General features: G+C 41.1%; 1 protein-coding gene across 3 annotated transcripts in view; it reads right to left on the minus strand.

The window, feature by feature from the left end:
* Positions 1–26,058, minus strand: part of ntrk3b (neurotrophic tyrosine kinase, receptor, type 3b) — a 176,157-nt gene that overhangs the window by 31,560 nt on the left and 118,539 nt on the right. For all 3 annotated transcript variants that reach the window (XM_085766841.1, XM_085766860.1, XM_085766851.1), the window contains exon 11: positions 9,320–9,508. In XM_085766841.1, the coding sequence (XP_085622967.1) occupies positions 9,320–9,508 (189 nt within the window). The remainder of the gene's footprint in view (positions 1–9,319; positions 9,509–26,058) is intronic.

Consider the following 26,058-nt stretch of genomic DNA (forward strand, 5'->3'; position numbering starts at 1 on the left):
CTGTATAACTTAAACATCCAACCAATACAGAGGTTAGATTTATGCTTTATTTTATTTTTTTCAATTTTTTTTCTAACCTTTGATACCTGTGATTCTGTTTTTTTCTCTTTCAAAATGTTAAGTCTATGAAATGTTCACTGACTCTGAGACACTACATATTTTTTGTCATTTCTCGAGAATCACCACACCAATAGTCTCACCTGCTCCTCTGGTGTTTCGACTAGACGGCATCTTAACCAGTATTTCTGAAATCAGTGTTAAATATAAAGAAATGTCCCAGTTTTAAAGTAGATCAGAACAGAGGTGTCTGCAGAAACTGGCAGCCAGTTTGCAGGGTGAGAGTCCCACCAGGGACACCGACACATCACTGCTGTCAAATCTTGATCCTCTGAAAAAAAAACTGCTCCCTAAAACTTGAGAAAAAAAAAACATTCTATGTATATACACTCACATTTTCATTGAAAACATATAACTGGTTTTTGTGGGCCAAACTCTTTCTCAGGTGACAAAGAAGCCAAGTGTCAGAAGAGTTTCCCGAACATCTATTGCCTGCTGAATTCTGCTTCTCTGCTATTTCACTGTCTTTCAGAAATATGAATAATATTTATCTTTATCCCCAACTTTAATTCTTTTCCCTGCACCCTTCCATCATTCACGATCATTGGAGGATCAGTGTTGGCCTTACTAGCGGTTGCCTGTCACGCTGATGATCCAACCACTGACGCTTATTCAATGGCTGCACCCATCATTAAGCTTCTCTGGGTGAGATAGTTGGGGAATTGCCAAAAAAATAAAAAAAATTGTGAAGGTTGTCATCCATCAGCAGGTGGAGGCTCAGAAAAAGTTTTAGCTGCATTAAGCTGAAGCATAATAGATTTATTTCTCCAACTTTTCCTCAGAAGTTAGTGTTTGATTGTTATCTTGACTTTTACTTTATTTATTTTCTCTCTTTCAGTGATGTGAGGTGAGGTCTCATAGGATATGGATTTCTTATCTCACATGTGCAAATTGGAAAATAGCATATTTTTTAATCATATTTAATCACTTTTATCAGAATATCTCTCCTTCTATCTTTGTCATTATGTAAATTAACTAAACTGAAGCACACTAATTGTTAAATTACCTCCAACTATTTTAACACTTCACTCCTCTGTCTGTCTTTTTGCCACTCACTCCATCTACCGTCGCCAGATTCTAACTGAACTCTTACTGCACTTTCACTCTGGGAAATGTTTTGTAAAAATCCCTTTTAGATCTCTTTAAGGCATCAGACGTTACAAGATGTGCTTGTATCACAGGTTACATTTCAACCAGGGATCTGCCTTTAGCTGTCAAAACGTGTCAAGAGAAAGAATAATTAAATGTCACTGAGTAGAATAGCTGATGAGCCAGTCTGAACTCCCTCGTGCTCAACAAGCGATGTAGACTCTCCATCAGGCAGCAGAACATTGGTGACACTGTTTTTCCCGTGAGACGAACATCGCTGTCTATTTCTCAGGTTTGTCACCAGGTTTGGCAAAATTTCAAACCCATTTAGAGATTTTATTTCCAAAGCGACTTGAGCATAAACAGTCGCAGAACCCCACTGACATCCACTCTATTATCTACAGCATTGATGTACTGTATTGTTGGATTGCAAGAGTAGAACAAGTCTTGATATAAAAGTGACCACATCCATCATCGCATTGTGACTGCACCTATAGTCAATCACCGCCATTGTACACACCACTAAAAATTATGGAACAATGGAACTTTATTTTATGCCCTTTTCTTTTTTGTTACATAAACATGCAGTAGTCACTGAAAATCTATCAAAAGGAATGTTGATGAGACTGACAACCTGCATATTGAACTGAGAGTGTGTGCTACTATAATCAACTCAATATATCTGCTTTCAGTGCATTAATGGTGGGGGACATGACACATACATCTCACATACAGTATGTATTATTCATCTCACTGTTTATATTTCACTTAACACATAGAGGCTTCTAATTTTCATTTTCATTAACCTGCAGCTATCACTGTGAACTAGCCAGTCATTTCTTTGAAAATCAACCCATTGATTTACATCCACAAACTGATGCACCAGGAGCCGACACACTGTCTTTTCTTCTCATCAATCTTTGTCAAAACTGGGAACCACAAACTGAACCACAATGCAACTGGAACACTGAGAGCTGGGTGTGTTATGCTAGTAGTAAATTATACAGGGGAGATCACTACTCGTAAACTGGACACCACCAGATTTCCTTTCATTCTCATAACTTTTCACACCAAACACTGACTCAACTTTAAACACATGTACCTACACAGGGCTAAAGACCTCTCTCACAAGTGCAGAACTTTTATGATGATTGCTCACAATATTATTAATTAGTTACTTCAGTTGATGGTTGAAACAAATTTGTTTAGCTCATCTAACCTACAATGATATTACTGCCTAAATGTATGTATGTTGGGTGGACAAATTCCTGACCCAACTCCAAATTATTGTAGACCACTGCCAAGTCTCTTACACACCTCCCATGGGTAGATGCTAAGTGGGCACACATAATTAATACATTTTTTTTAGGGGGGGGGCTTCTTTGCCTTTAATTGACAGGTTAGTTGAGAGAGACAGGAAATGGGGAGGGGGAATGACACACAGCAAAGGGCCACCCGATGCAGGAATCGAACCAGGGCCAACTGCAGAGAGGACTGTAAGCTTCTGCACATGGGGCGCCTGTTCAACCCACTGAGCTAAACAGCACCCCATCATTAATAATTCTCATGGCAAAATGTGCCAACATGTGGGGCCATCATGGGACCCTTTACCACATGTGGGCCCTAACCATTTTTTCTTGTTTATCTTTCCTGACAAGTTGCCTCTGATTATAATAGCTACTTGACTGGAGAACAGTTAAATAACATCTGCACAGCAGCAAATTAATGAAAGGAAGTAGGGAGCTCCTCAGAGAATATCACAGTGTCCACTGCTAAAGCTGCAAAATCGAACACCTGTTTAACTTTCCAATTGGGCCAGGTGCCCTCTGTCTCTTATTTTCCTGCATGTAAATACTTTTTTATCTCAGTTTGCTTCATTCAGCTGCTAAATAGCCACTGGCTGCCTCATTCTCTCCACTTAGGGGAACGAAGCAGCTATTATGTAGCATGCCTGGCGATGGCGGCGAGGACAACTTCCTTTAACCTTCAGTTTCCTCTGCATCGGACTCAGGCAGCGTCCTGCAGCCTATTTACCCAGATTGGCAAACTGAAAAGCCCTGAGATTAAATCTCTATCCCACAGCTCAGCATCGCTCATTTGTCCTGGCTCACCTGAGGCCTCGGCGCCAGCAAACACTCTCCCTGGAGGCTGGGAGACAACGCAGCACCGAGATTTACGCAGCTAGTCAGGTCAGGCTTCTTGGGGAGCACAGATGTTTGGAGGGCTTTGTTCTGTACCTGTGTGTATCTGTGTGCGTGTATATGTGTCTGTGTATGCATTTCGCCACAGTTACCTGCCAACTTTCTCCAGGTTGAGTATGTATGTGTGTGTTTAGGTGTACGTTTGAGGCTGTGTTTTTTTTGTCTATACCTGCCAACTTTGAGCTTTCATGTGTGCGTGTCTGCCTCACAGGCGTGCCTCTGTGTGTGTGTGCGCGCGCAAAATATTGTCTGTCTGAAAGCTTCCCTGAATGTGCACCTTAGGTCGATCGTTGTGTGTCTCCTGGTCATTGACAACATGTCTTTTGCAGGGCAGATGCTTTATTGCTTACTGTAGATGCAGCAGCTCAGTCAAAAATGCTGAGGACATCCTACTGTAACTGATTCTTATTTCCTGTATCAGCTTCCCGTTTTTGCTACGTTGCACAGAAAATGATATTCAATCAAACATCTTTTATTAGGAACAATCAAGTACAAAATTAAACTCTTTCACATTAGCTTAATGCTCATAAAATATTACTTCTACAGCTTTAAATTAAAACTCAAGCATCTCATTAATCTTTACAACTGGTTCCTGATCACACAATCTCTGATTAATGATGCAAAAACAAAGGCAAAGGACTAATTGAGAAATGTATTGATACCAAAAACAATTTACATTAGACTCAGATTTATTTGCTAAAAATGGTAAGGTCTGAAGGTAAATAAAAACTAAACTAATAGTTCAGCCCCTCCACACAAGGAGGCCTACAGGGTGTTAATGGTTAGGTGAGAGGTACTCATCCAACAGCTAATAGCATACAAAATGTTCTCCACCATTAAATTCACTGCAGTGCAGGGGCTCTGTGTCAGTTGGCAACATTGGGCAACAGTGACATGAACACCAGCATTTACTGTTGACTCTCGGTGGGAATCTCCTCCTAACCTGCGGCGGCTGGCTGACTGCCGGGCTGCGCCTCTGCTGCTGCTGCTTGGCCTCAGTGAGCACTCCAGCCTGTGTGACTTACCCCTGAACCTGGCTAAGATATAAAATGCTCCCCAGAAATCAACCTGATGACATTTCATGGTCAGAAATGTCTGGAAATAAAGACAAGCAAAACGCTGGCTGCCCTGGTAAAATGCATTGAACCCTTTCGATAGCATTTTATGGCAAGTACAAAGAAATACTGAGTCCTGACTCCTGCAATATGGAACAATGGAATAAATAAATTAACTAATGAATAGTGAAATAGTTTAATGTAAAAAATAAACGCCACAACTTTATCATAAAATGTCACATCACTCTTATTTGTATTCTATTCTTTTCTATCGTATAATGATATATTTCTTAATTACACTTTAATTTCATAATGACAGAGAATCTTTCATAAAGTTGCTTTAATAGTGGAGTTGCACCATCACCACCCCCACCCCCTCACCTTTCAGGCAAACACAGCGCAGACAAACCACCCATAGAGGGACTGTGGGGTTTGCTCAGAAAGAACTACAAATAGTTGTGTCAAGAATGAAAAAATAAAAGTTTAAACTCCTGTCTGTTGTTACCTCCTCACAACTGGAACAATCGCTGTGTGAAATAACCGTGAATGTAGAACTGTTGGCTTTGGAAAGTCACAGAGATTAGTTTTTGACCATATAACAGCCACAAGCCCCTTTCACTGCTGTAGCATAGGCAGCTAGATCATGTTGTGACATAAGTCACAAAAGAAGATTGTCCACAGAGCTGTGTTAAGGTTATTAATTAACCTAGCTGTTGCTGATGGTATAAAGGACTCTTCACCTTGAGCTAGTGTAACCAGTAAGATGAGCAGCAGCACAAAGCAACTGTGACCTTGTTAAGCAAAATATGAAGAAATGTTAGTTTCTGTCCCTTTCTGTGCATGCTGTTTTATTAAGGTTATTATAAAAGAAGAAAAAAAGTTTCTTACTGAAGTTCATTCTTTTATTTTTATCTAAATATTTACATAATAGATTCAAGTGGGTATTTATTTTACAAGGTCTCATATTTAAAACTGAACACTTGTGGCTCCATAGCATATGTATATACAGATAAAATTCTGATTGATTTCCTTTTAACAATAGCTTCTCCCGGGGCACAGCCTCAGTGTTATTGCTGGATTAAAGTTTAAGCATTAAGCACACTTAAGCACTAAGTACTTTACACTTGCTGCTCAGGGGAAGTTCTTTAAATGTCTTGACTGCCTGCACAGAATTGTTGTATTTGACGTCTAAGAGGAGACGCATGATATCCACCCTGAGCTGTTAGTCCCCACAGATACAGTATAAACTATGTTTGGGTTAGTTTTATTTAGCTGCTGGAAAACTGGAGGCTCCATCCGCAGTGACGGGAATGAACTGTTCATTATGGCACTGACCTGTCAACACTCAGGAGGTTGTGTTATTTTAACACCCCACTTTAACGTGCAAATATTTGCTCCCCTGTTAATGACCAAATTGGTTGTTGTCGTAACCTTTATGCAACTATAATAGAGACCTAATACATGTAATTAAATTAGTTGTGTTGTTTTAAGTGGTATATTTTCTTATTTTACAGTGCTGCAAGTGTGGAGAGATTCTTTGAAATTTTCATTGACTCAATGAGCTTTTTGCTACATGCCTGCTCTGCAAAGGTTTGCAGACCCATTAAATGTGTTTGCAGAGGCTAACATTTTCAATTTACTCTTTAATGATTTATTTTGTATTGCATAGGCTGTGTAGCTGTAATCTGTGTAGACTAAAGGCATTCCTGAAAGTTTGTCTGGTGTGAATTTCAATGTTATTTTAACTTGAATATAGCTTCCACAGGACTCCACCTGGCATCTTCACGCATCTTTTTGGAGGGGAAGTTTCTGTTTTGCTCCTCTTTAGGCTGAGCTAAGGGAAAACATCTTTCTACATCATTCTACAGTACAAACAAAATAAAGTTGTTTGAATCCACAGCTGGCCAGCCTGTGGGGATGTTCTGTTTCAGACTATAATTCATGGAATAATAGTCTTGGAACGTAACTACCTTTCAATCAATCTTCTCTGCATTTCCATTAATTTGCTGAGCTTTTAAGCCACTAAATTAGTCACTCCTTGTCTCTGCTGGAAACATTTTAATCTTCAAAAACATCACCTTGAGCATAATTATGTCTCTGTTACTCCAAAAGCAGAGGGGACAGAGAAAGGGGTTGTCCGAGCTGTGCCCACATGTGATATCCCTAATAACATGGATATAATGAAAGGCTAAGCGCTATACTCCAACATCAAAAGCCATTGTCTAATTTTGGCCAGCGGGATGTGACAAATCCGTAATTAAAATAGCAAGTTGAGTGATAAAACAAAGCCACTTGCTGGGAGACAGCGGATCCTGCTAGATATGGATCTGTCATTAGACTAAAGAATTGTCCTCTGCCTTTTCTGCCTTTATCTCCCTAATGCGGCTGCGTTTCCCCAGGATTGGCCTTTTCCAGCTGGAAAAAAACGGCTGATCTCAACAAACGTCCTAATCAGTCACGGCTCGCCTGTTTACTGCATCAAAAATCCGAGGCCACTGGTTCATGCGGAAGATGAATCAACTGCATGTCAGTGCTTCATGTTTATTGGTATCCGAAAGACAACACATTTGCTAACACTATTCTTTTGTAATGCCCTCTATCTCTCGAGCTTTTTTTACAGCAGCACGTGTACAGGTTGGTGGTTCAACTAAGGGACAACTACAATTGGATAATTGTCCTTTTTTATACATTCCTTCTGGCAGTGAGGAAGTGACAGCAGCTCTTCTACCATTTTCAGGTGTCTCAGCCTGACATCCAAAGATACTGAGTGTTTTGTTTTGTTTGACTAGATGTATTCAACCAATGGAACAGATATACCTTACATAACAACTCTCTCTTGGGCTAGGTTAAGGATATACTATACTGTATATATATATATATATAATTTGATTTACATTGTACGGAAGAGAAGAATGAGATAATATATATATATATATACTGTATATATATATATATATATATAGAGAGAGAGAGAGATGGATAGAGAGAGAGAGAGCGAGAGAGAGGGATAGAGAGAGAGAGTGTATGTATAGCTGGCACTCAGCCCAACAGTGAGAAACTCTATAAATTATCCAGAGGACTGGTGTAGGAAGCTGGGACTGACCTGAACTCTTGATTGACATAGGTAAGGCGCGTGGGTGTGTTGAAATTTATGTATTTGTGTGTTAGTTTGTGACTTGCTGGAATGAGTGAGACAGAGAGAGAGAGAGAGAGAGAGAGAGAAAGAGAAGGAAAGAGAGACACCCTGGCAGCAAGCTATTTTCCTGGATAAGAAGCTTTCAAGTAAATGAATGAATACATTATGGATTGGTGGTCGACCATCAATAAAGCAGCCATACTGTGTGTGAGCTGACGGAAGCGCTTTGTTTGACACGTGAAGCTGCAACACAATCAGACTGAGCAAGGCTACGAGGACAGTGGGGACCCGAGGGGACCCTGGCTGAAGACACTTATCAAACCACAGAGGAGTTGGCGGAAAGTGAGGTGACACATCTGCAAATTTGTTCTACCTATGAGCCAAAACGCCTACATCCACATACATGCAGAGACTCATTTCCACTCTTGTACACCTACACACATACAGATATACACATGGATACACAGACTTTTCCTTTCCCTGTGTGTGTATCCTGAGGGTAAAGACTACATTCATATTCAGGGAATGAGCTGCAGCAGAGGCAGAAGCCATTCAGAGCCATTTTGTTTTTCCAGCCGATGGCAGAAAGCAGTGGCCATTATGACCTTGTGATGAATTCAGGGTTCATTTCCCACAGTTTCCTTTTTCATGCATGTACAAAGAATTAAATTAGAGAAAAAAGACAAAGGATGCTGTATTCTGAAAGAAGGAACATTTGCTAAAAGCCTACGTCGAAGCTGCCATCATGCACATGCATGGGCTGACTTTCAAGTCCAGGTGCACAGTAATCTGGAGAAAGTTTCATTCGTGCGCACTGTCATTTATTCATTAGCTCGCAATCAGATCTCCTGTGCAAGGCATGAGATGTTATAAATCAGTCACCGGCTGGCCATTAACAATTCATGCAATTCATAATACATAAGATTCGTCATTTATTTATCACCTCTAAATGGAATTTTCTTCCTTCTCATTGGCTCCAACTCAGAAGTCAACTTATCCTAGTCTGACCAATGGCTATTTTGAGAGTGAACCAAGATGTAAACAATGCAATTTGAAGTTGAACAGGAACCGAATAGCTGATCTGTTGTTCTGCCATTCAGAGAGCAGGAGAGATGCTGCCCTGACTAAATCCAGTTGGTTTGGTTAGTATCCTCTGGAAGGGAAGCAGCAGGCGCCAGGCTGCGGCTGGCTGCTGGCACAGTTGTTTTCTGCTGATTCTCTTGAGCAGTTGATGTAATTGTGAGTAATTAGGCCTTAAAGTGGTCTTGTCTTTCCCCAACCTGGAACATGAGTCCCGAGGGAGAGTGAGAGGGAGGGTTCTGGGCTGTTTGAACACCAGTATGTAGTACAGTATAGAGAGGCTGCTTTTTGTCTAAACAGATCCTATATGAAGGGCCTGGAACTGTGCCACCCTATGCTAACCACACAATCACAATGACTGTAGATGACACTAAATTATGCTTTTGCCCCAAGGGCCTGAGCACATCTAATTGTAAAGATAAACAGCAAATTACACATGGAGATGCAATGGTTGGAATGAGCCTCATAAAAATGTAGTGACTGGTATCTGCCTCTCTGATCAGATGTTGTGTGTTTCTTTATGTTGTGTGGAGGTTTGTGTTTGTGAAATGCCGCACAAGCCCATTATATGGAGGTTCCTTTGAGGAACACACTGCTGTGATAAAGCAGGGCCAACAGAGAGAAACTTTAAGGAGACTCACGGGTGGTTGGCTTGTTGCAGTTGTGTCCATGTCTGAAGTATTGAGGATTCTCCACCACGGGAATTCGAGTCATCCCTATGACAACCGCATCAGGACCCGCATCCAGAGTGCAGGGAGTAATAATCCCATGGTTGACATGATGAAGAGGGCTGGCAGAGTCCTCTTCACCACTGATCACAGCTACTGGACCTGGAAGAAGAGCAGAAGAAAGTGTAAATGTTGAGCTGAAGTCAGTTAATTATAATACAGCTGATCAGTGTGATCATGACATACAGAAACATACTTCAAAGTGTGTTGGTTTTATTAGCCAAACCAATGAAACCAACACAGACACACACCAAATGTAAGTGTCCTTAGTGTGCATGTAAATTAAAGTGATATCAAAGGGGCTTGTGTGCATTAATGTGCATTCACACAGCTTTGAATACAACCATTCATCTAACAAAATCTGTAAAACAAGTTACCTCCGCCTCAACATACGAATAAACATTTGAATCATTATCAGCACAGAACAGCAAGGCTTCTTTCATACAACGCATGCCTCTCAGTCATGATTTCCTGCCTTTAATCAAAATTCAAAAAGTCAAGTTCTGTTGTCAGCCAATGTGATCCTGTTTGCTCTTGTATCACTGCTGTGTCAAAAGCAACACCGAGCTGTGACAACTGCAATCTTCAGGGAGGAGCAGGGATGGAAAGAAGGAGGGAGAAGATGGGAAACAGCGAGTTAATGTAAAGTCAACACTGGCTGATTCAGTGGTGTGGTGACAGTAAATCTGTTTAACCACAAAGTTATGCCCCCCCCACACACACACACACCTTGACAACACAGTAAATAGTAATCAAGACTCAGTCATGTCAAATTATAGACCCTCAGCTGCAGCGGGGTGGGGTGAAGGTGGGGTGTGATCAAGTGACACATGTAAAGCAGTGATTTATTTACAACATTCCCTCTTATGCAGGGTTTTCATACCTGAGCACCCACTTTATTGGAGAGATGTGCAGAGCTAGGGCACAGCGGGGCACAGGTCCTTATCGGGTGACTACCTGCCCAACCACTGGGGACAAGTTGCACGCTACAGCACTAAATCTCTGCTCGTGCCTCTGACCCTCCACTGCACTGCACAGGCAGAGATATATACTGCATGCACTGCATTGTTTCAAACATATAGCTACAAATTGAAATGGAATCACAACGTTGCATGAGTCATAGGTCAAAGTCTTTAAAATATGTGAAAAGATGCTTTGAAAGGGATCCAGGTAGTATGTTCTTCTTTTTAATACAATATGAAATGGAATGAAAACCAATCTGATCACACTGCAGCGCCAGATGGATGAGGCCTCAGGGAATGCCTGGCCTCACTCCAAACCGCAGCACTTGAAACTACACAAAAACCTCTCACTTGATTCCTTCTGAGATGAAGGTTTTCTGAGGAGTGAAGGGGAAACTATACTTCTTGACTTGAGAACATCCTAAAAATTGCTTTATGTTTCCTCCGTGATGAAAAGGCCCAATGGTCTCTGAGAGGGTTTTTATCATCTGAGATGTTGCCTGTGCACAGAATGGAGTTTCAGCACCGGACAGTTCCCCTCCAAACATATATCTGAGAGTAAAGTTCCTCTCTATTAACTCATTGAGTGCCAACCACGTAATTTCTCGTTTTTCGTTCCCATGCGTTGAGTGCCAAAAACGAAATTTTTCGTTTTTGCTTTTTTTTTAAATTATGAAAATAGACACTTTAATACACATTATATGTAAATTTGGGGACTCTACGACGAGGAGAACTGAAATAGATGACGATCAAAGTCACATGACAGCTCATGATCTGGAAGTTTTTATCATAACTCAGCTTCTGCAAACGGAGTTCTGCATGCAGATGCAGCGCAGCTGCTCCGCTGCTGCTCTGCTCTCACCCGCGAGGCTGCAGCAGCTGGGAGCTGAACCAGGAAGCTCTCAGCCGACAGTCCCGCCCGGTCTTCATCTGGAGCAACACCGTGTCCTCCCCAAAGTCCTCCCGCGGTAAAATCTGATGGTCTCTGGGCCAAAGCAGACCGGCACCACCGACCCGTACCACAGAATGACCGCGACCACCGGCGGGACCGGTGTTCGCGAGCCGCTGTGGCCGGCAGAGCCTCACGTTCCGCGGCGAGAGGCTGTGACACGGCACGGTGCGTCTGTGTTATTGTTGTTTAGTGGCGCCCCCCCCGCCCCCGATGGTGGTTTTGTGAATAGAACAACAATTGTTGTGTATATTTATCTTATACGAGCCCTTTGATCCAGAAATGCGAGTGTGAGAAGAGCGACAGGCACAAACAGCGCACCTTTCATAAAAGACGCTCTATCTCCTTTTCTAGAAAAAAAGGAGGGATTTTGGTGAAACCCAGCCATGTTTAGCTTGACTTTTCTCAGGAACGGAGGCACGTAGAAACAAACGGTTTGTGGCCATTTGAAGGATAAAGTTAAACCTTTCAAATGAGCCACAGTATGTGTTGGTGGCAATAATATAGAATACACTATGGCTCTAAAATAAAAAGTCAAATATGGTCTAATTTGCCGGTACACTTGACTAAAACTTTGGAAAGGAGCGCGGCACTCAATGAGTTAAACCAACTTTGATTTATTCAGGAGGAAGGGAAAATGAAATGTGCAAACTTTTGACTATTTTCCATTCTTTTCATGTCTCCTTCCTCTCACAACTTTTATTAGAGCTTTTATAGTTCATACAGAGGGTGCATTCAGTGACACCTTGACTAAAAGCTTCAGATGGTTTTTCTGCCCTCATTTTTTCTATTACTTAGGTCTATGATATGAGAGGTGTGATGATAAATACATAGACATCCATGTCTACCCCTGAATAACATGTACATATACACTTCTGACACTCAATTTAGTTTACTGGTCTTGAAGCATCTGAACCCTATAATTCACTTGACTTGTCCACAAAGCACAAAATCTGTACATTTAAGGATTAGTGTCAACAATTATTTTTGATGCAACCTTCTGCCTGTGTCTTTTAGAGTTTCGGCACTGATTCATGTGTTATCATATGTTCTAATATACAGTATCTCTTGAGTGTTAATAATTGCTACTGGGTCTTAAAATAAGAACTGCAGGAGTGTATGGAATATAACAGTGGTGGACCACAGCTCGTATTAGTCACAAGCACTGCCTACCTTTCAAATGCAGACTTGACCTGTGAGGCAGAATATAATGAGGGTAATCTAGATGCAGCAAGTTTCCTCTTTGTCAGTCACATAAAATGTCGTCTTTCTTTCACTGAATGTTACAACTCAACATCCATTCACTTGCTGCACTTCAGTAGCTCGACTAGCTTCTAAGTATTAGTTGTAGTAGATGGTCAGCAGTGGGAAACCCTCAGGGCCTTCTAGGCCTTCATAGAAGGCCAAATATATCAGCATTTTAAATGATATCTTTTAATCTATTTCATTTAATCATTAACATATTTTTTGGCCTAAAATTGTAATTTTAACCTCATTTTTGTTCTGACTGAAGTCTCAGCGCCTGCTTAGCTGCATGCGTTTGTCGAGAAAGTGACTGATGAATCAACCAATTCCATTTAGATTTTTTAGTGGGTGGGGCAAAAATCTCACTGCCGTAAACCTTCCTAAAGGCACAAGGCCAGTGTTTGTTTGTTTGTTTTTTCTCTCCATTGGTTAAAATTAGCATCATCACTATCACTATTTCAGTCAGTCGAACAGACGTCATGGCTGGCAATACATATGGCAAAATGATATAACAAAAACACAGATCCCCAAAGGACCCCCAGCCAGCCTGGCTTTAATACTCTGAGCCTAACTCTAATACTCACAGTTCGTCTCTGACAGTTATAGCAAGTCATGTCTGGAGTAGCTACAGCTTGACAGAGTAGGATTCCTGGTTTTGAGGGCCTGCTGTGTTCTGGGACTGTCTGTCAGGAAGGAATGAGGCTTATCAAAATAAAACTGCTAATATAGACCGGAGAGATGCTTGAAATGCTAATTCGAAAAAAAAAAAAAAAGCAACTAAGAACATAAACCAAAAGGTCAAACCTTTGAGACAACATACAACACAAACAAAATTGTTGACATGACTCAAAACAATCATATTTAATCAGAGAAATTATCAAGTCATGTTATTCAAAAAATACCCTGATGTACTGTCTGTCTGAAAAACAAAATTATTCACTTAACATGTTACATCTAAAAGACAGGGCATGTTTTTGGAGATGGTTTAGGTCGCGATGGTGTGCTGTTTGAACATTAGTTGAATTGCTAACATCCTTCAGTGTTTTGCCTGAAAACCTGTTTTTCTCGCCAACATCTTTCAACTATTTTTTTCTTACTGTATGTCACTATAGCAAAGCTTTCTCCATCATTTTCCAGGAGAAATGTCACTCCGGACGACATTACTCAATATTCCTACACCGTAACCTTCGTCAACCGTGGCTCGTGGTGGTAGAGGAAATGTTTTATGTTTATGTATAGTGCAGTTTGCAGGTGCATTAGCTAATTCAGCCGAATCAATTGATCAAGTGTGACATCTGCATCATCTGTTTCACAGAGTTTAGAAGTCAATCTAATTTACTCAACAGGAGCAGAGACAGTGTGGTCTTCCCCTCCTGGGTTTTAAAATGGACCTGTTCATTATGGTATTGTTCAGGTGCCGGGCCAGACAGTCCATTTGTGAACCAGGACTCAATGATGAATTAAAACAAAGCTTCAACCTTTGAACCAGCCACCTGTCTGTCACAAGTCAACGTTTTTATCTCCAGGCTTTGTCACTGTGTAAGCATAATCACAGTGAACTAAAAACAAAAAACAAGATGTCAGCTAACCTGCAACACCTACCGAAAAGGAAAGTAGCAGCTTCAATTTAGCTAGGGATTCAACAAGAGATATTTTTGTGTGTGCACACTTGTTTTCCCAAATCAAACACATGTTGGATTTCCCTTTGACTATTTGTTCAGAAACTTGACCTTAATTAGTTTTTTTCTTTGTCTCTAATTTCCCACTACTCACAACTGAAGCTTTAATCAGTGGATGGGAGGGAAACGTCTCTGTTCTTTATACTGCTCCCTAATAATTTTGCTACATACAGTAAGTCTCTCTGATCTTAGTTCCCCAAAAATGTTGATATGCTTCAGGTATTACTGTGCACTCAGCAGTTAGTGGACTGGAGCAGCAAGTGAGTGCTTTGTTTACTTTTATTACCCTGAGTTTTGCCTCTCAGGCTACACACAGCAGTTTAATGTTGAAAGTTGTTAAGCTTTTACTGTTTTCAGCGTGAAAGGAATTAAATACCTGCAGACATGACTCTGGGCTGGAGAAAGTTCTTGTACTGGCGCAGCAGTGTGAACTCTGTGCTCTTCAGCTTATTCAGCAGAAAATATGCTTCAGTTAACAAAACTTCTACATTTAAAATGTATAATACAGTATAAAACATTAAACAGACCCACAGTTCACAAACAGCAGCTACACACTAGAATAAAACACTCATGTTTCAAAATTAAAGAAACCATTTCTTTCTTTGTCTGTAGATGGTGCACATTATTCTCCAAATCCACAAATCCCAAGAAATGACCAAAACCAACAATAAGTTTATTCCACTAGCAAGTATTTCTCATATTATATTGTAGCCAAAACTTAATATAGCTTTTTTCTGTCTGCTGCAGAACTCTGTTCATCACCATGAACACACGCTGTAGATTGTTTTGAGTCAATCCCACACACACTGAGCTGTGTCTGGAAATGCTTACCAGGGTCCCAATAATGCATCAATTCCTAACTGAAAATAGTCCCAAACAAATAGTTTACCAAACTGTTTTATCTTAAAGCTTCACTGTCCAGCTGTTCTTTCATGCTTCTTTTTAATTCAACTGTACTGGTAGGTTGGCACAGGTTGGACTATATAGGTATGAAACTGCTCGTGCCTCTGGAAGTGGATCATATTGAACCAGGGTCAATTTGTGGAAGCTGTGCATGAGTGACACATGTCCTTGTTCATGTTTTAATCATCCGAACAGAAACATTATGTATTATAAGCATGACATTCTCTCAGTATTTTTTGTATTATTTGTATTATTAGTATTATTTATGCAAATATACTTGACCTGACTAAAAACCAGCAGGAGTATTAGTCTATGGAGCAGTGTGATTCTCTGCGTCTCCATGTCTCTACAAACTCAAGTGAGTGCTGAAGGTGAATTTTCGGACAAAGAAAAAAAAAAAAGAAAAACGGAAAAGGCAGCAGGGGGTGACTCGGTAGGGTTTTCCCTGTGGTGGAGAATAAATTGTGCAAAGTGTGATTGCTTCCGTTCCACCTCCTTGTGGTAATTATCGCACAGATTTCTTTCAAAGGTAGTTAATTAGAACTGGAATTAACTTGAGGACATGTAAAATGAAAAAGAGAACACAGGAAGCATAACTTACTAAGGCAAGTCCCCTCTTCTAGTTAACAATTGATTTAAACTGAATTAAATCCAGTCGTGGGAAGAGTTAAAAACAGTTAATATTGAGGTTGTAGCAAGGCAAGGACAATGGGTTAATAGCAATCAAATACTTAACAACTGTCACACTGCTTCAAGCTTTTTTTTAATATATAAATCTATCAGTCATCTGTTATTCAGTACAGCAGCTTCATCTGCTGATCTACTGTTGCAATTATAGCTCCTGATTTCCTGAGACTCACTATGGCAGCATTTCTCAACAGTAACCTTAAGCCCAGCCACTTCCCTGGCATTTTTGACACCTACTGTAATAAACCATTGAGTGACCCCAAATAACAACAGAATATCATTGAGATTGAGGCTGCCAACTTGGTGGCAGCCACCGTGTAAATCTGCACAGTGAGTGCAGCATTAGTGCTATAAAAAGGCCAGTTAATTGCCAAATGCCACTGTTGTGTGAAGAAGCCTTGAGGTTATGTGCGAAGCTCAGATGACAACTCCCCTCGCTGCACTGACGAAGACATGTAAATAGCTCCTCTGACAAATGGCCTCAACCTGCTCACTCAACCTCCCACTCACAGACGAGGATGGCGAGCAAGTAGCAGCTGCGCAGGCCGGCAGCGAACCCACGCTCGTCGCATTTCTCACCCGATCCAAACAGCAGCCTCTTACACAGTCAAACACCTCTGGACAGCATGCTGTTGCCTGTCCAGTTAGTGGTGACCAAGCTCAACTGAGCGCTAGGACAGCTTATATTTACGGTCCTCTGCAATAGGCTACCGACAATTTACAGTTGGCCACATAGAGCTCAGAATGTCTGTTCATATTGTGGTGTAAACAATGGTGAAGGCTGAGGGAAGGCTGGCAGAGTCGAGCCAGGAATACACATATATTTGAAATTGTAGTAAACCTATCAGTCATTGTATCTGAAACCACTTGTATGTCCTCTACAATCATGACACAGCACTGAGCCAATTACAGTTCGTGTTGCTGTATATCTGTGGCATTGATGCTCATGATGATAATAAAACAAAACACTGAGATTGTTATTCTGACTCGGTTCCCACAGTGCCCTATCAGCTTTTATATCTTTGACAACACATTACCCTTTAAGCTCCCTGAAGACAGACGAAGCAATTTTACACAAGTCTGAAAAGTGATGGAAAATGACATCATCCACCAGCTGAGCTTTCCTAAGGCTGTTCCTTGATTTATGACTCTGACAGACAAGGGATCTTTACCAAAACCAGGACCTACATTTTATTACCTGTTATGTGCCCAAAGAAAACATGCAGCAATCTGAGAGGATATTTAGAACAACGCAAGTCTTCACTTTGTTGGTGGTTTCATTCCTCTCTCATGGCAATATAATCAGAAAGGGGCGAAATGAAAAGCTCACAGTGGCATTGTTACAGAAGCTAGTTTGCATCATAAACACAGCAGTAAAGGCAGCAGCGCACGCAGTACAAACATATGCATGCTAGCAACTGCACACTCAGTGGCTATATTTCTTGTCAGGGCATTAGAATATGAAACGATTCCCCAGCATCAAGCATCTGGCAGGGTTTGCATGTTAAATCAAAAACGAGACTGAGAGTCACATTCAGCCACTGCAGCCCACAAAATCATCCACACACACACACACACACACACACACACACACACACACACACACACACACTTCAGAATCCCCAACACAGTGGTGTGTGTGAGAGAGAGAGCGAGTGGGTGGGGGCATTGGCTGAAGGCTGGAACAAATAAATTGGATAGCTAATAATCACACTGGTCTGACTGTTCTGCTTTCTTCCATGTGTTTTCTAAAGTCTCAAGGTACTGTGATTTGTTAATACCTCTGATCCAGACTGTCGCTGTGCCTCCTCATGACAAACCCTTTAGAGTCTGAAAATATTTCTCAATATTCATGTGGACTGAGGGAGCGTTGGAGAATTAACACCACTTCTCCACTTGCCCAAGCGGTCCATATTGACTTGCAGGTATGTACGGCCATCTTCTCTGAGGGGAAAAGACAACAACAATCCTTCCTCCCTCTCATGATCATGTTTTGATTCGATGTGCACGGAGAGGAGGGGCTGTGACAGACGTGCCTGTTGTCAGTGTGTTTGTGAGGAGAGGGAGAGGGAGAGGGAGAGAGGCCGAGAGCGAGCGACATCTGACTGGCCAAGTGTTTCGACTGCACCATTTTCACAATAACAGCGGGGGTTGGGATATCAGATGACAAGATGAAATGTAGTTTGGCACATATTTATACATAAATACATACAGCACACACTGTATTGTTAGGGATATAAGTCAGTGAATAAATTATTGTACTTAATCTCACATATGGGCGAAGCATAGACCTTTGCATTGACCCTCCCCCCTGGGTCTTGGGTTATCTGTACCATCTCAGCCCCCCTGCTGTGGGTGAATCCTCAGCATGCTAATACTTTGCACCATTCTTGTGAGAGGCAACAAGTGTTTCAGTGGTGGTGGGGGTGCGTGAAGATTATTTAATTATTAGTCATAGGAGCTGGTTTTGATAAATTCAGGCAAAACGTGCACAGATGTTAATTTAACAGACATATATCAGCAAAACGAATCAGCTCAATGGCAGCACCGAACCTGAATAATTCCCTATTTATAAATATTTATAGCTGGCTGGGTAGCTCGACAGACAGCTACTTCATTGTGCTCCCAGGAGAAAACAATGTTTTCACAGTCTGCACATGAACATGAACAGTTGACTGCTCACAGACTCACAGTACAGATGTGTGTGGCCCAGTAGGTGAAAAAGGTACCGGTAGATGAGAAGCCAAGGACACAAATCAGTGTGTTCTTCTGATTGCTCTGATTGGGACAGGAGGAGCAGTGTAGCCATTCCTGTATGTGCATTGCTACCATGGGACAGCAAGACTTAAGGGCCACATACGCCAAGAAAGATAACTGTAACGATAATGATGTGAGCATCCACAGTGATGAATGATAACATTCCTAAAACAGCAGCAGCAAGCACATGCTGCGCTCCAGCTGTGTCAGATCCCCACAATGGATATTGATGATTGTTACACTGCAGCTAAAAGTGGTTCCTATACCATCAATTGGCTCACATAAAAGACGGAGCAGAAATGTCATATACAACACTGATAAAACACGTAATTTAGCTTAATTATCATTATTCTCTTTAATAAGAAGATGATTAATTAGAATAAGAAATGAGTAGAGAAGTAGTCGGCGGCACACAGACATGATTGTGTGTCTTCCAGTGTGACGCTGGCAATGAGACTGAGAGATGCCAGTTTCAATTTCGATTTTGCTTTTTTTTGATAGAAAATGTTTTCAAAGACTGTTGTACTGATCCATTCTCACCTTCATATTCCCGAGTCCAATAGCATTTTGTTTTCTTCGACACCCTGAAATTCTGATGTATTCTGATTATCTCTGTGTATCACTATCACTCAGAGAATCACCACTGTTTCTGTTATTATAATTGCATTATAGACTTGAGTTAAAACCCAGTCTACAGTCATGGCAACTCTCTGAGACTGTACAAAAGAGCTTCAAGCTTAAATGCAGACATCAAAGCTTGCTCTCCATCTAAGTTTAGCATGCTACAACTTGCTAATTAGTGATTAAATTAATTTGCTAGGGACCTTGATGTAACCCAAATTTCACAGCAATCCATCCAATAGTTGTCCAGCTCAAATTCCAGACTGTAAAACTCACAGAGGCTCTAAAAGAAAATCAGGGGCACTACAAAGGCTTCACCCAATGAGGGCAACATAGTGATGTTTTGCAGGTACAACATTTACCATCACACTGTCTTAGTTTAACAAATCAGCATGCTAAAGTTTGCTAATTAGCACAAGGGTTATACCTTTAGTTTTGCAAAAAAAGGGAACAAATTTTGGCATAATGTGTTAATGATCCTTAAAGGAAATTTGATTCAACAAATGTCAACCTCATTGTAGCACAAGAGGAAAAGTTAAAGAAAGCCATTAGGATTCAGACATTTGCCAAAACACAAACTTGTTCATGGGTTGTTCACTTCATGACAATCCATCAGATCCTTTTTTGTCATATTTTAGTTTGGAACAAACATTAGACCAATGGTAAAAAAAATAAGGGATTTAGAACAAACCAGTGGGAACCTTTTCAGACGTCTTGCAGAAGTTTCTCAGCTGGTTAAGGCAAAAGAGCAAAGAGCTCTTGGTGCTTTGTGCTCATACTCTGGGATTAAAATGAAATTGAGGAAGCACATTAAGGTTATTGTTAAACACATCCTCAGCACTTGGGTGCATTCAGGTCCCATTTCCTAAGCATTCATTCAGGACTAGTTACATACACACGTGCACAATTAAACCCAGAGCCACAGTTTAACAGGTATCATTGTAAATGTTCTCCTCCTCCCTCCTTATAGTTCTCTCCTTTTCTCTCTTTCAACCACTCAGTCTCATTTGTTTTCTCTCCACCATTTTACAAAACCACTTTATCTCAGTCCAGTGGTCTTTGTTATCAGAATGTTGCACGAGCAAGTCAAGATACCAGCAATCATACTAATAATTAGAGGAAAATATAATTCTCTCTGAATGACAGTGACAGCAACTGATCAAAACCTATATTCCTCTATGATCTCGTTTCATCTCGACTTAAAAGCGTTTTTTAAAAGAAGACTCCCATCATTCATTTTATCTCTCTTTATTGTCTCTTTCTGCCCCTGCCTATTTCTTGTTTCTACTCCCAGGGGTCTTGGTTCCTGCCTCAGTTCTTTCACAACTGCCTCCCTTCATTGGAGGGTTCAGGACCAAACAGATTTGTTAACCCGGGAGGTGGAGGAGTGAGAGAGAGGGAAGTGACAGGAAGCTGACTGTGTGTGTGTGTGTGTGTGTGTGTGTGTGTGTGTGTGTGTGTGTGTGTGTGTGTGCACAGGAGGGGGAAGTTATCTAATTACATATTTAACTGAGACACGTGAGTAAAAATCAACCTTCACACTTCACTGCCTAATATTGCATTGATACTGAGCTACATATCTGGGGCCTCATTTATTGGAGTGGCATGTACAAAACAGGGCCTGAAAGTGGCGTACAACATTTTCCACGCAAAGGTTGTGATCTATAAAAAACAAACTTGACGGGAGAATGTGTTTCCCCATACGTAAACTCTGAACCATGTGTACGCATATTCTGGAGAAAAGGGGCAACTGGCAACACAGACAGTGTGGTGGTGAACTGAGGTCAGATTATAGAATCGTTATGTTATATCCATGTTATCACGATGATTAAATTCAACATCGTTACATTTCACTAGGAGTGAGTAATTGTTTAATAATCACCTTCTTGTAAAATCTAACTGATATCTGGAATCAAAATTATTTCTATATATTTAATCACTACTGTCTCACCATTAAATTGTCACCTGTTTTTTGTCCAGTAGGAGAGGATGGTGCAGCTGCATGGAATAAAGCATCCAGTATGCCTAACATGGTGAAAGTAACTAAATATTTTCCGAATATAATCAAATGTCAATTAAATCTCAAAGTCTGGAAATAAACCCCTAATCTTTTGCACAATCCTTACACTCTATGTTCTTGTTGTCAGTCCTACTTATAATGCTGCCCATAACAAAACCAACATAAAAAGTGTAATGTTTGCATACTTCAGCCTCCAGAATGTTTTTCGGGATGGGGGATTTAAGGTGGTATCAATCAGTATTAAATAATTGTTGTAAATGTATAAATCATGCAGCGAGCCCAGTGCACAATGCTGCACCATGGCATGGCAGTTTTAAAAACGAGGCTCCTGCATGTTATGCACTGTGGTGGCTACTGAGGTAGAGAGAGCTCAAAGGGACTGAGCTGTGATACAGCTGTGCAAGACCACTGGAGACTGATCCTAAAAACTGACCGTGACCTTTTGTACAAACAGATTAATATTTATCCGTTATGAGATTAACTACTGTACAACTAGTGCCCCACGCTTGTCTGCCACTCAGACTAGTTTCAGATCCTTGTTTAGAGTCTTATAAAATATGAGCGATTTGTGTGAAAGGATGTCTTACTTGCTGTGTGAAATGGCTAAAACGTTTTGTGACGTCACACTGACCTTAACCTGCTAAACCATTATGTCCAGGATGGACTTACTAACAGACATAGGCACAAGAAAGTGTAGTGTACTGTATGACATAGCCCAACTTGTGTTTTCCAACAACATAATGAGGAAACATTGTTAATTAATGTACTTGCTATTTACTCATTAGTCTCAGTGAGGCCACTAAGCCCACACAATTGGGGCACCACTGCAGAGAACTCCAGATAGAATAATGCTGACAAAATTGTTTAACTTGATGACACGTTTTAAATTACCTCGTAACATAAATGGTATATTTACAGTATTTCATTGCATACTTTCTGAAGCTCTTCATCCGGTTTAATTCCAGTTAAATCTGAACAAGTCTACACAGGTGTGTCTTGGGATGTGAATTCCAACTACTGTTGCTGTTTACCCACCATTAACCTCCTTATGAATTTGGTGCAGTACATGTATCAAGTTTTTATTTCTCACCAAGGAAGATAATTGAGGCATGGAATTACTTTTCTCAACATTACATATTACATCCAGATAATGTTAATGTCCAATGTCAACAGTTATCTTGACAACATTGTGACTAAGGTAAGGGATAAATCTTGGATATACTGTGGTTAAGGTATAGTTTTGTGAGCGTATGCAAATGCAGTATGGTGTCTGATGTGCTGGAAAACCTCATGTAACAGGTAAACTTCAATCCTGTCTTAGCTACTGTGAGGCCTTTATTTCACCTTGTTCTTTATCTCTTACACATCTACAGTGCAGTAGCTTTGGCATATGCTATACACAGGCTGCTCAGTAGTGAGGTGCTACAGCAGGCAGGCAAACAGGCTCTTTAATATTTCAGTCAGACTCCCAGCAGACTGATGGCTTACAGGGGCAGTCATGCAGGGCACACAGCCAAGGTTAGGTGTAACATCAACCCCCCTTCATTTGAACCTGAACACTGTACCATGTACTAGACCCAGAGAATGGACTTCACGTCTTCACAGGTTTTTAGTCTGTGTACGAGTTTCACCCCATAATACTTCAAATATGATACATGACTGGCAGAATATGAATAATAAAAGAAAAAAGTAGTCCGTGTGGTTCTGAGCAAACTTCTTAGAAAATGTTTCCTAAGCTGTTAAATGGGTCTTAATGGCACCATGAGGGTTATATGTAACAGCTTAGTGCTATAGTATGTGTGACAAAGTGCAATTAAGAGGATTACAGAAAGTATTAATTTAAGTGTTACCTCTTTTGTAATTGGCTCAATACTTATTTCCTCTCAGTGGACTGTTCATAATGTGGTACCTTTCAAAAATGTTTTTAATAGCACCAAAAAGCTTCTATATTTGTCCGTGTCGTTCATTCACAGTAAAGCCTATGTTGTGCAAAGGCTCAGTACAGAAACAAATGAAGTAGACCGAAACAAAATGCAGATTGAAGGTAATTTTGGGGTGATTCAACAGTTTGTTCCCCAAAGATTTCAAGTTCTTTAAAATGATTGATTTGACTGTCGTCCTCTACAGTGTATGGAAGCGTCACCAGCCCAAACATAATTCAAGAGATGGCATGCAGGATGTATATTATGAGCATTTCAAACAAAGCAAACATCAAAACTTTTCCAAGGGCGACTGCTGTGGGCGACACGTTGTAAAACAAAACACATCATTACCCACAGTGGGCTGTCAATCAGCGTCATGTGAATAGGGATGAAGTTGCTAAATTTAACTTTCCCTGTAGTCTGTGTGAGCAAATTCATGTCAATGTAAACACAGAGGACCATGGACTGGAGCTGGAGGACGTCTTATTGTCCCTCTTTTTTTTCCTTTAATACAAATCAAACAACCAAGACTCATTTAGTGATGGGCTGCTGGAGATGAACTGGGATCCTTCAAAGAAACCTAAATAAGACATGAGGAAGACTCAAGATTCAAGATTGGGGGGGTGGCAAAACTAAAATGTAGGTCGCCTAATCCGACTCTATGTGACTGGGGGGCATCATGAAAGAGGAAGAGAAGCAAACCAGCTAATGCAGCCAATTAAACTTCCCCTACCCCCACACGCAACCTCCCCCTCCATCCCTTAGCAAACACTTCAAAGTGCTGCCATCAGCGAACAGCAATAAAGTGAATGAGCTGGCTGTAAATGGGCTTGGATGCTGAGGATGCTGAGACAGGGGACTGTCAAATGATGCTTGTCACACTGAGAAAAGCGTTCCCATGTTGCAAGAACAAAATGGGTGTCCAACACACTTCATGCCGAGGCAACAAACCCTACTAAGTCGGCAGAAATGCATCAACAAATAGAGCAAAGAGCAGCAGCTTATTCAGTGAATGGACATTTCTATTGGCGGCCAATAGGGTCGCTGGCTGTGTTTGTGAGTGCTATGAAAAGAAAGCTACATTATTAACGCTGTGTGTCAGAATGTCCTAGCAGAAAGAGCAATCTCCCAGCAGGAGCTCAGAAATGACACCCTCCTCTGATGAGCATCCTGACGACTAAATCTGAGAAACTACAGCGGTGGAGTGTTTTTGTGAAATGGAGGATATGCCCAGTGTAAGCCAAGAACAGCTGGTTCAATAGGGGACAGGCGAAAGGAGAGATTTTTATTTTCCAGCTCCAGGTAACGCTGTTTCAAAGAGCAGAATTGGGGCGTCTCATTACACAAAATACATTTCACACAAATCCCTTCCTTTACATAAAACCCTCAAGTTTTCTCTCCCTTCTTTTTCTTCTTGTGTCCTTTTTTAGAAAATATTCCTATCTCGCTCTCTTTATCTGTTCCCCTTCCAGAGCCCAGCTGTTTTGTGTCCTGCTGGGCATTCGCAACGGGATGATTTCCACACCGATCTGAGTGCCATTTAAATAAACATCAACAGAGGATGTCAGAGGGAGCTTGTGAATAACACCAGAGGCTTATCCACTTCTACAGCTTTAAAGAGGGAAGAGGAGCCATCCAGTTCCTTCATTTCTCTCTTTCTGTATGCTGTTTGAATCACCAGCATCCAGCCATCACTGCTTTGGCTGTGTCCACTTTATGAAAGCCAGAAAGGCCAGACTTCAGCTCCCAGTAGGGCCAGCTCTCTGCTCTTCTGGAAGGGTTTCTTATAATAACCAAACTTTTTTCAATGTTCACTCGCAGGCTCTGTGCCATGCTTGGCTCTTGGTTAATTGTTATTTCCAAAATATGGACACAAAAGGGAGGGAGGGCTTGAGTATGTGCCCTTAAATGCAGAATGTGTGGAGATGTGCATATTAATTCCCTATGGGTGTACTTTGAAAGAGTGCAGGAAAAAATAGAAATGACCAGATGGTGCCAAGAAAAGCATGGTCTGGTGGATTACAACATTAAAAATATATGTAGTAACATGAAAGGATTTCTCTCACATCTCAACATCAATCAAAAACATCTCAGCTGCACTTTCAGGACCTCCACGCAACCAATGCTCACTGTGTCAACTCTTCTTCATAGACCTTTATCCCCACTACTCTGCTCTCTCCTCTTTTGTATTTGCATTGCTAAGCTGTTGGCAGGGCTTGTCATTTTGTTTCCTAAGTGATAGCAATTACTATTCCAGTGCCTGGGATCAAAGACACCAAAAGGAGGTTTTTAGACAGGGGAAAACACCAAACACTGCTTCCCTTCTTCTGTTTACACTGATAGAGGCTGAAGCCTGGGAGGCAGAGTGAAAAGTGACTGACAGAATGGGAATACACCTCCTGTTTTTAATCCCAGGGAAGACAATGGAGGAGATGAGAAGAGAGCAGAGGAGAGGATTCTAAAAAGGCCAAACTACACAATTAACCACAAGGTTCTCAACTGTATGCAGTGGATTAGTCACATTACTGATTCTTTTTCAGGTCTGAGAAAGCTGGAAGCACGAAACCAACTCAGCAACAGCATCCACCCTAAAAACCACGGCCCTAGCCCTGACAAAAGCCACAATAGATGAATGCCACAATCTCCATGGATGTCAACCTCCGAAACAACGACTAAAGTCAAGAAGAAGCTTTCTCAGTGTCCAACCCCTAACAACATCCCGGGAAGAAACCTGACTCCAGCTCTGGATGGAAAAGCTCCAAAAGGAACCCCCACCAGTTGACATGCAAATACCACCTGCTGAAGAACTACCTCCTGGCTTAGACGCACCATGGAGCCAGTGGAAAACGCCTGAACCACCTGAGAACAAGAACAGGACAATCTAGGGTTGCTCTGAATAATTGGGGA

Source organism: Trachurus japonicus, chromosome 3 (assembly GCF_045865225.1).
Source record: "Trachurus japonicus isolate A0001 chromosome 3, Traja_1.0".
In the NCBI taxonomy this organism is placed as follows: Eukaryota; Metazoa; Chordata; class Actinopteri; order Carangiformes; family Carangidae; genus Trachurus; species Trachurus japonicus.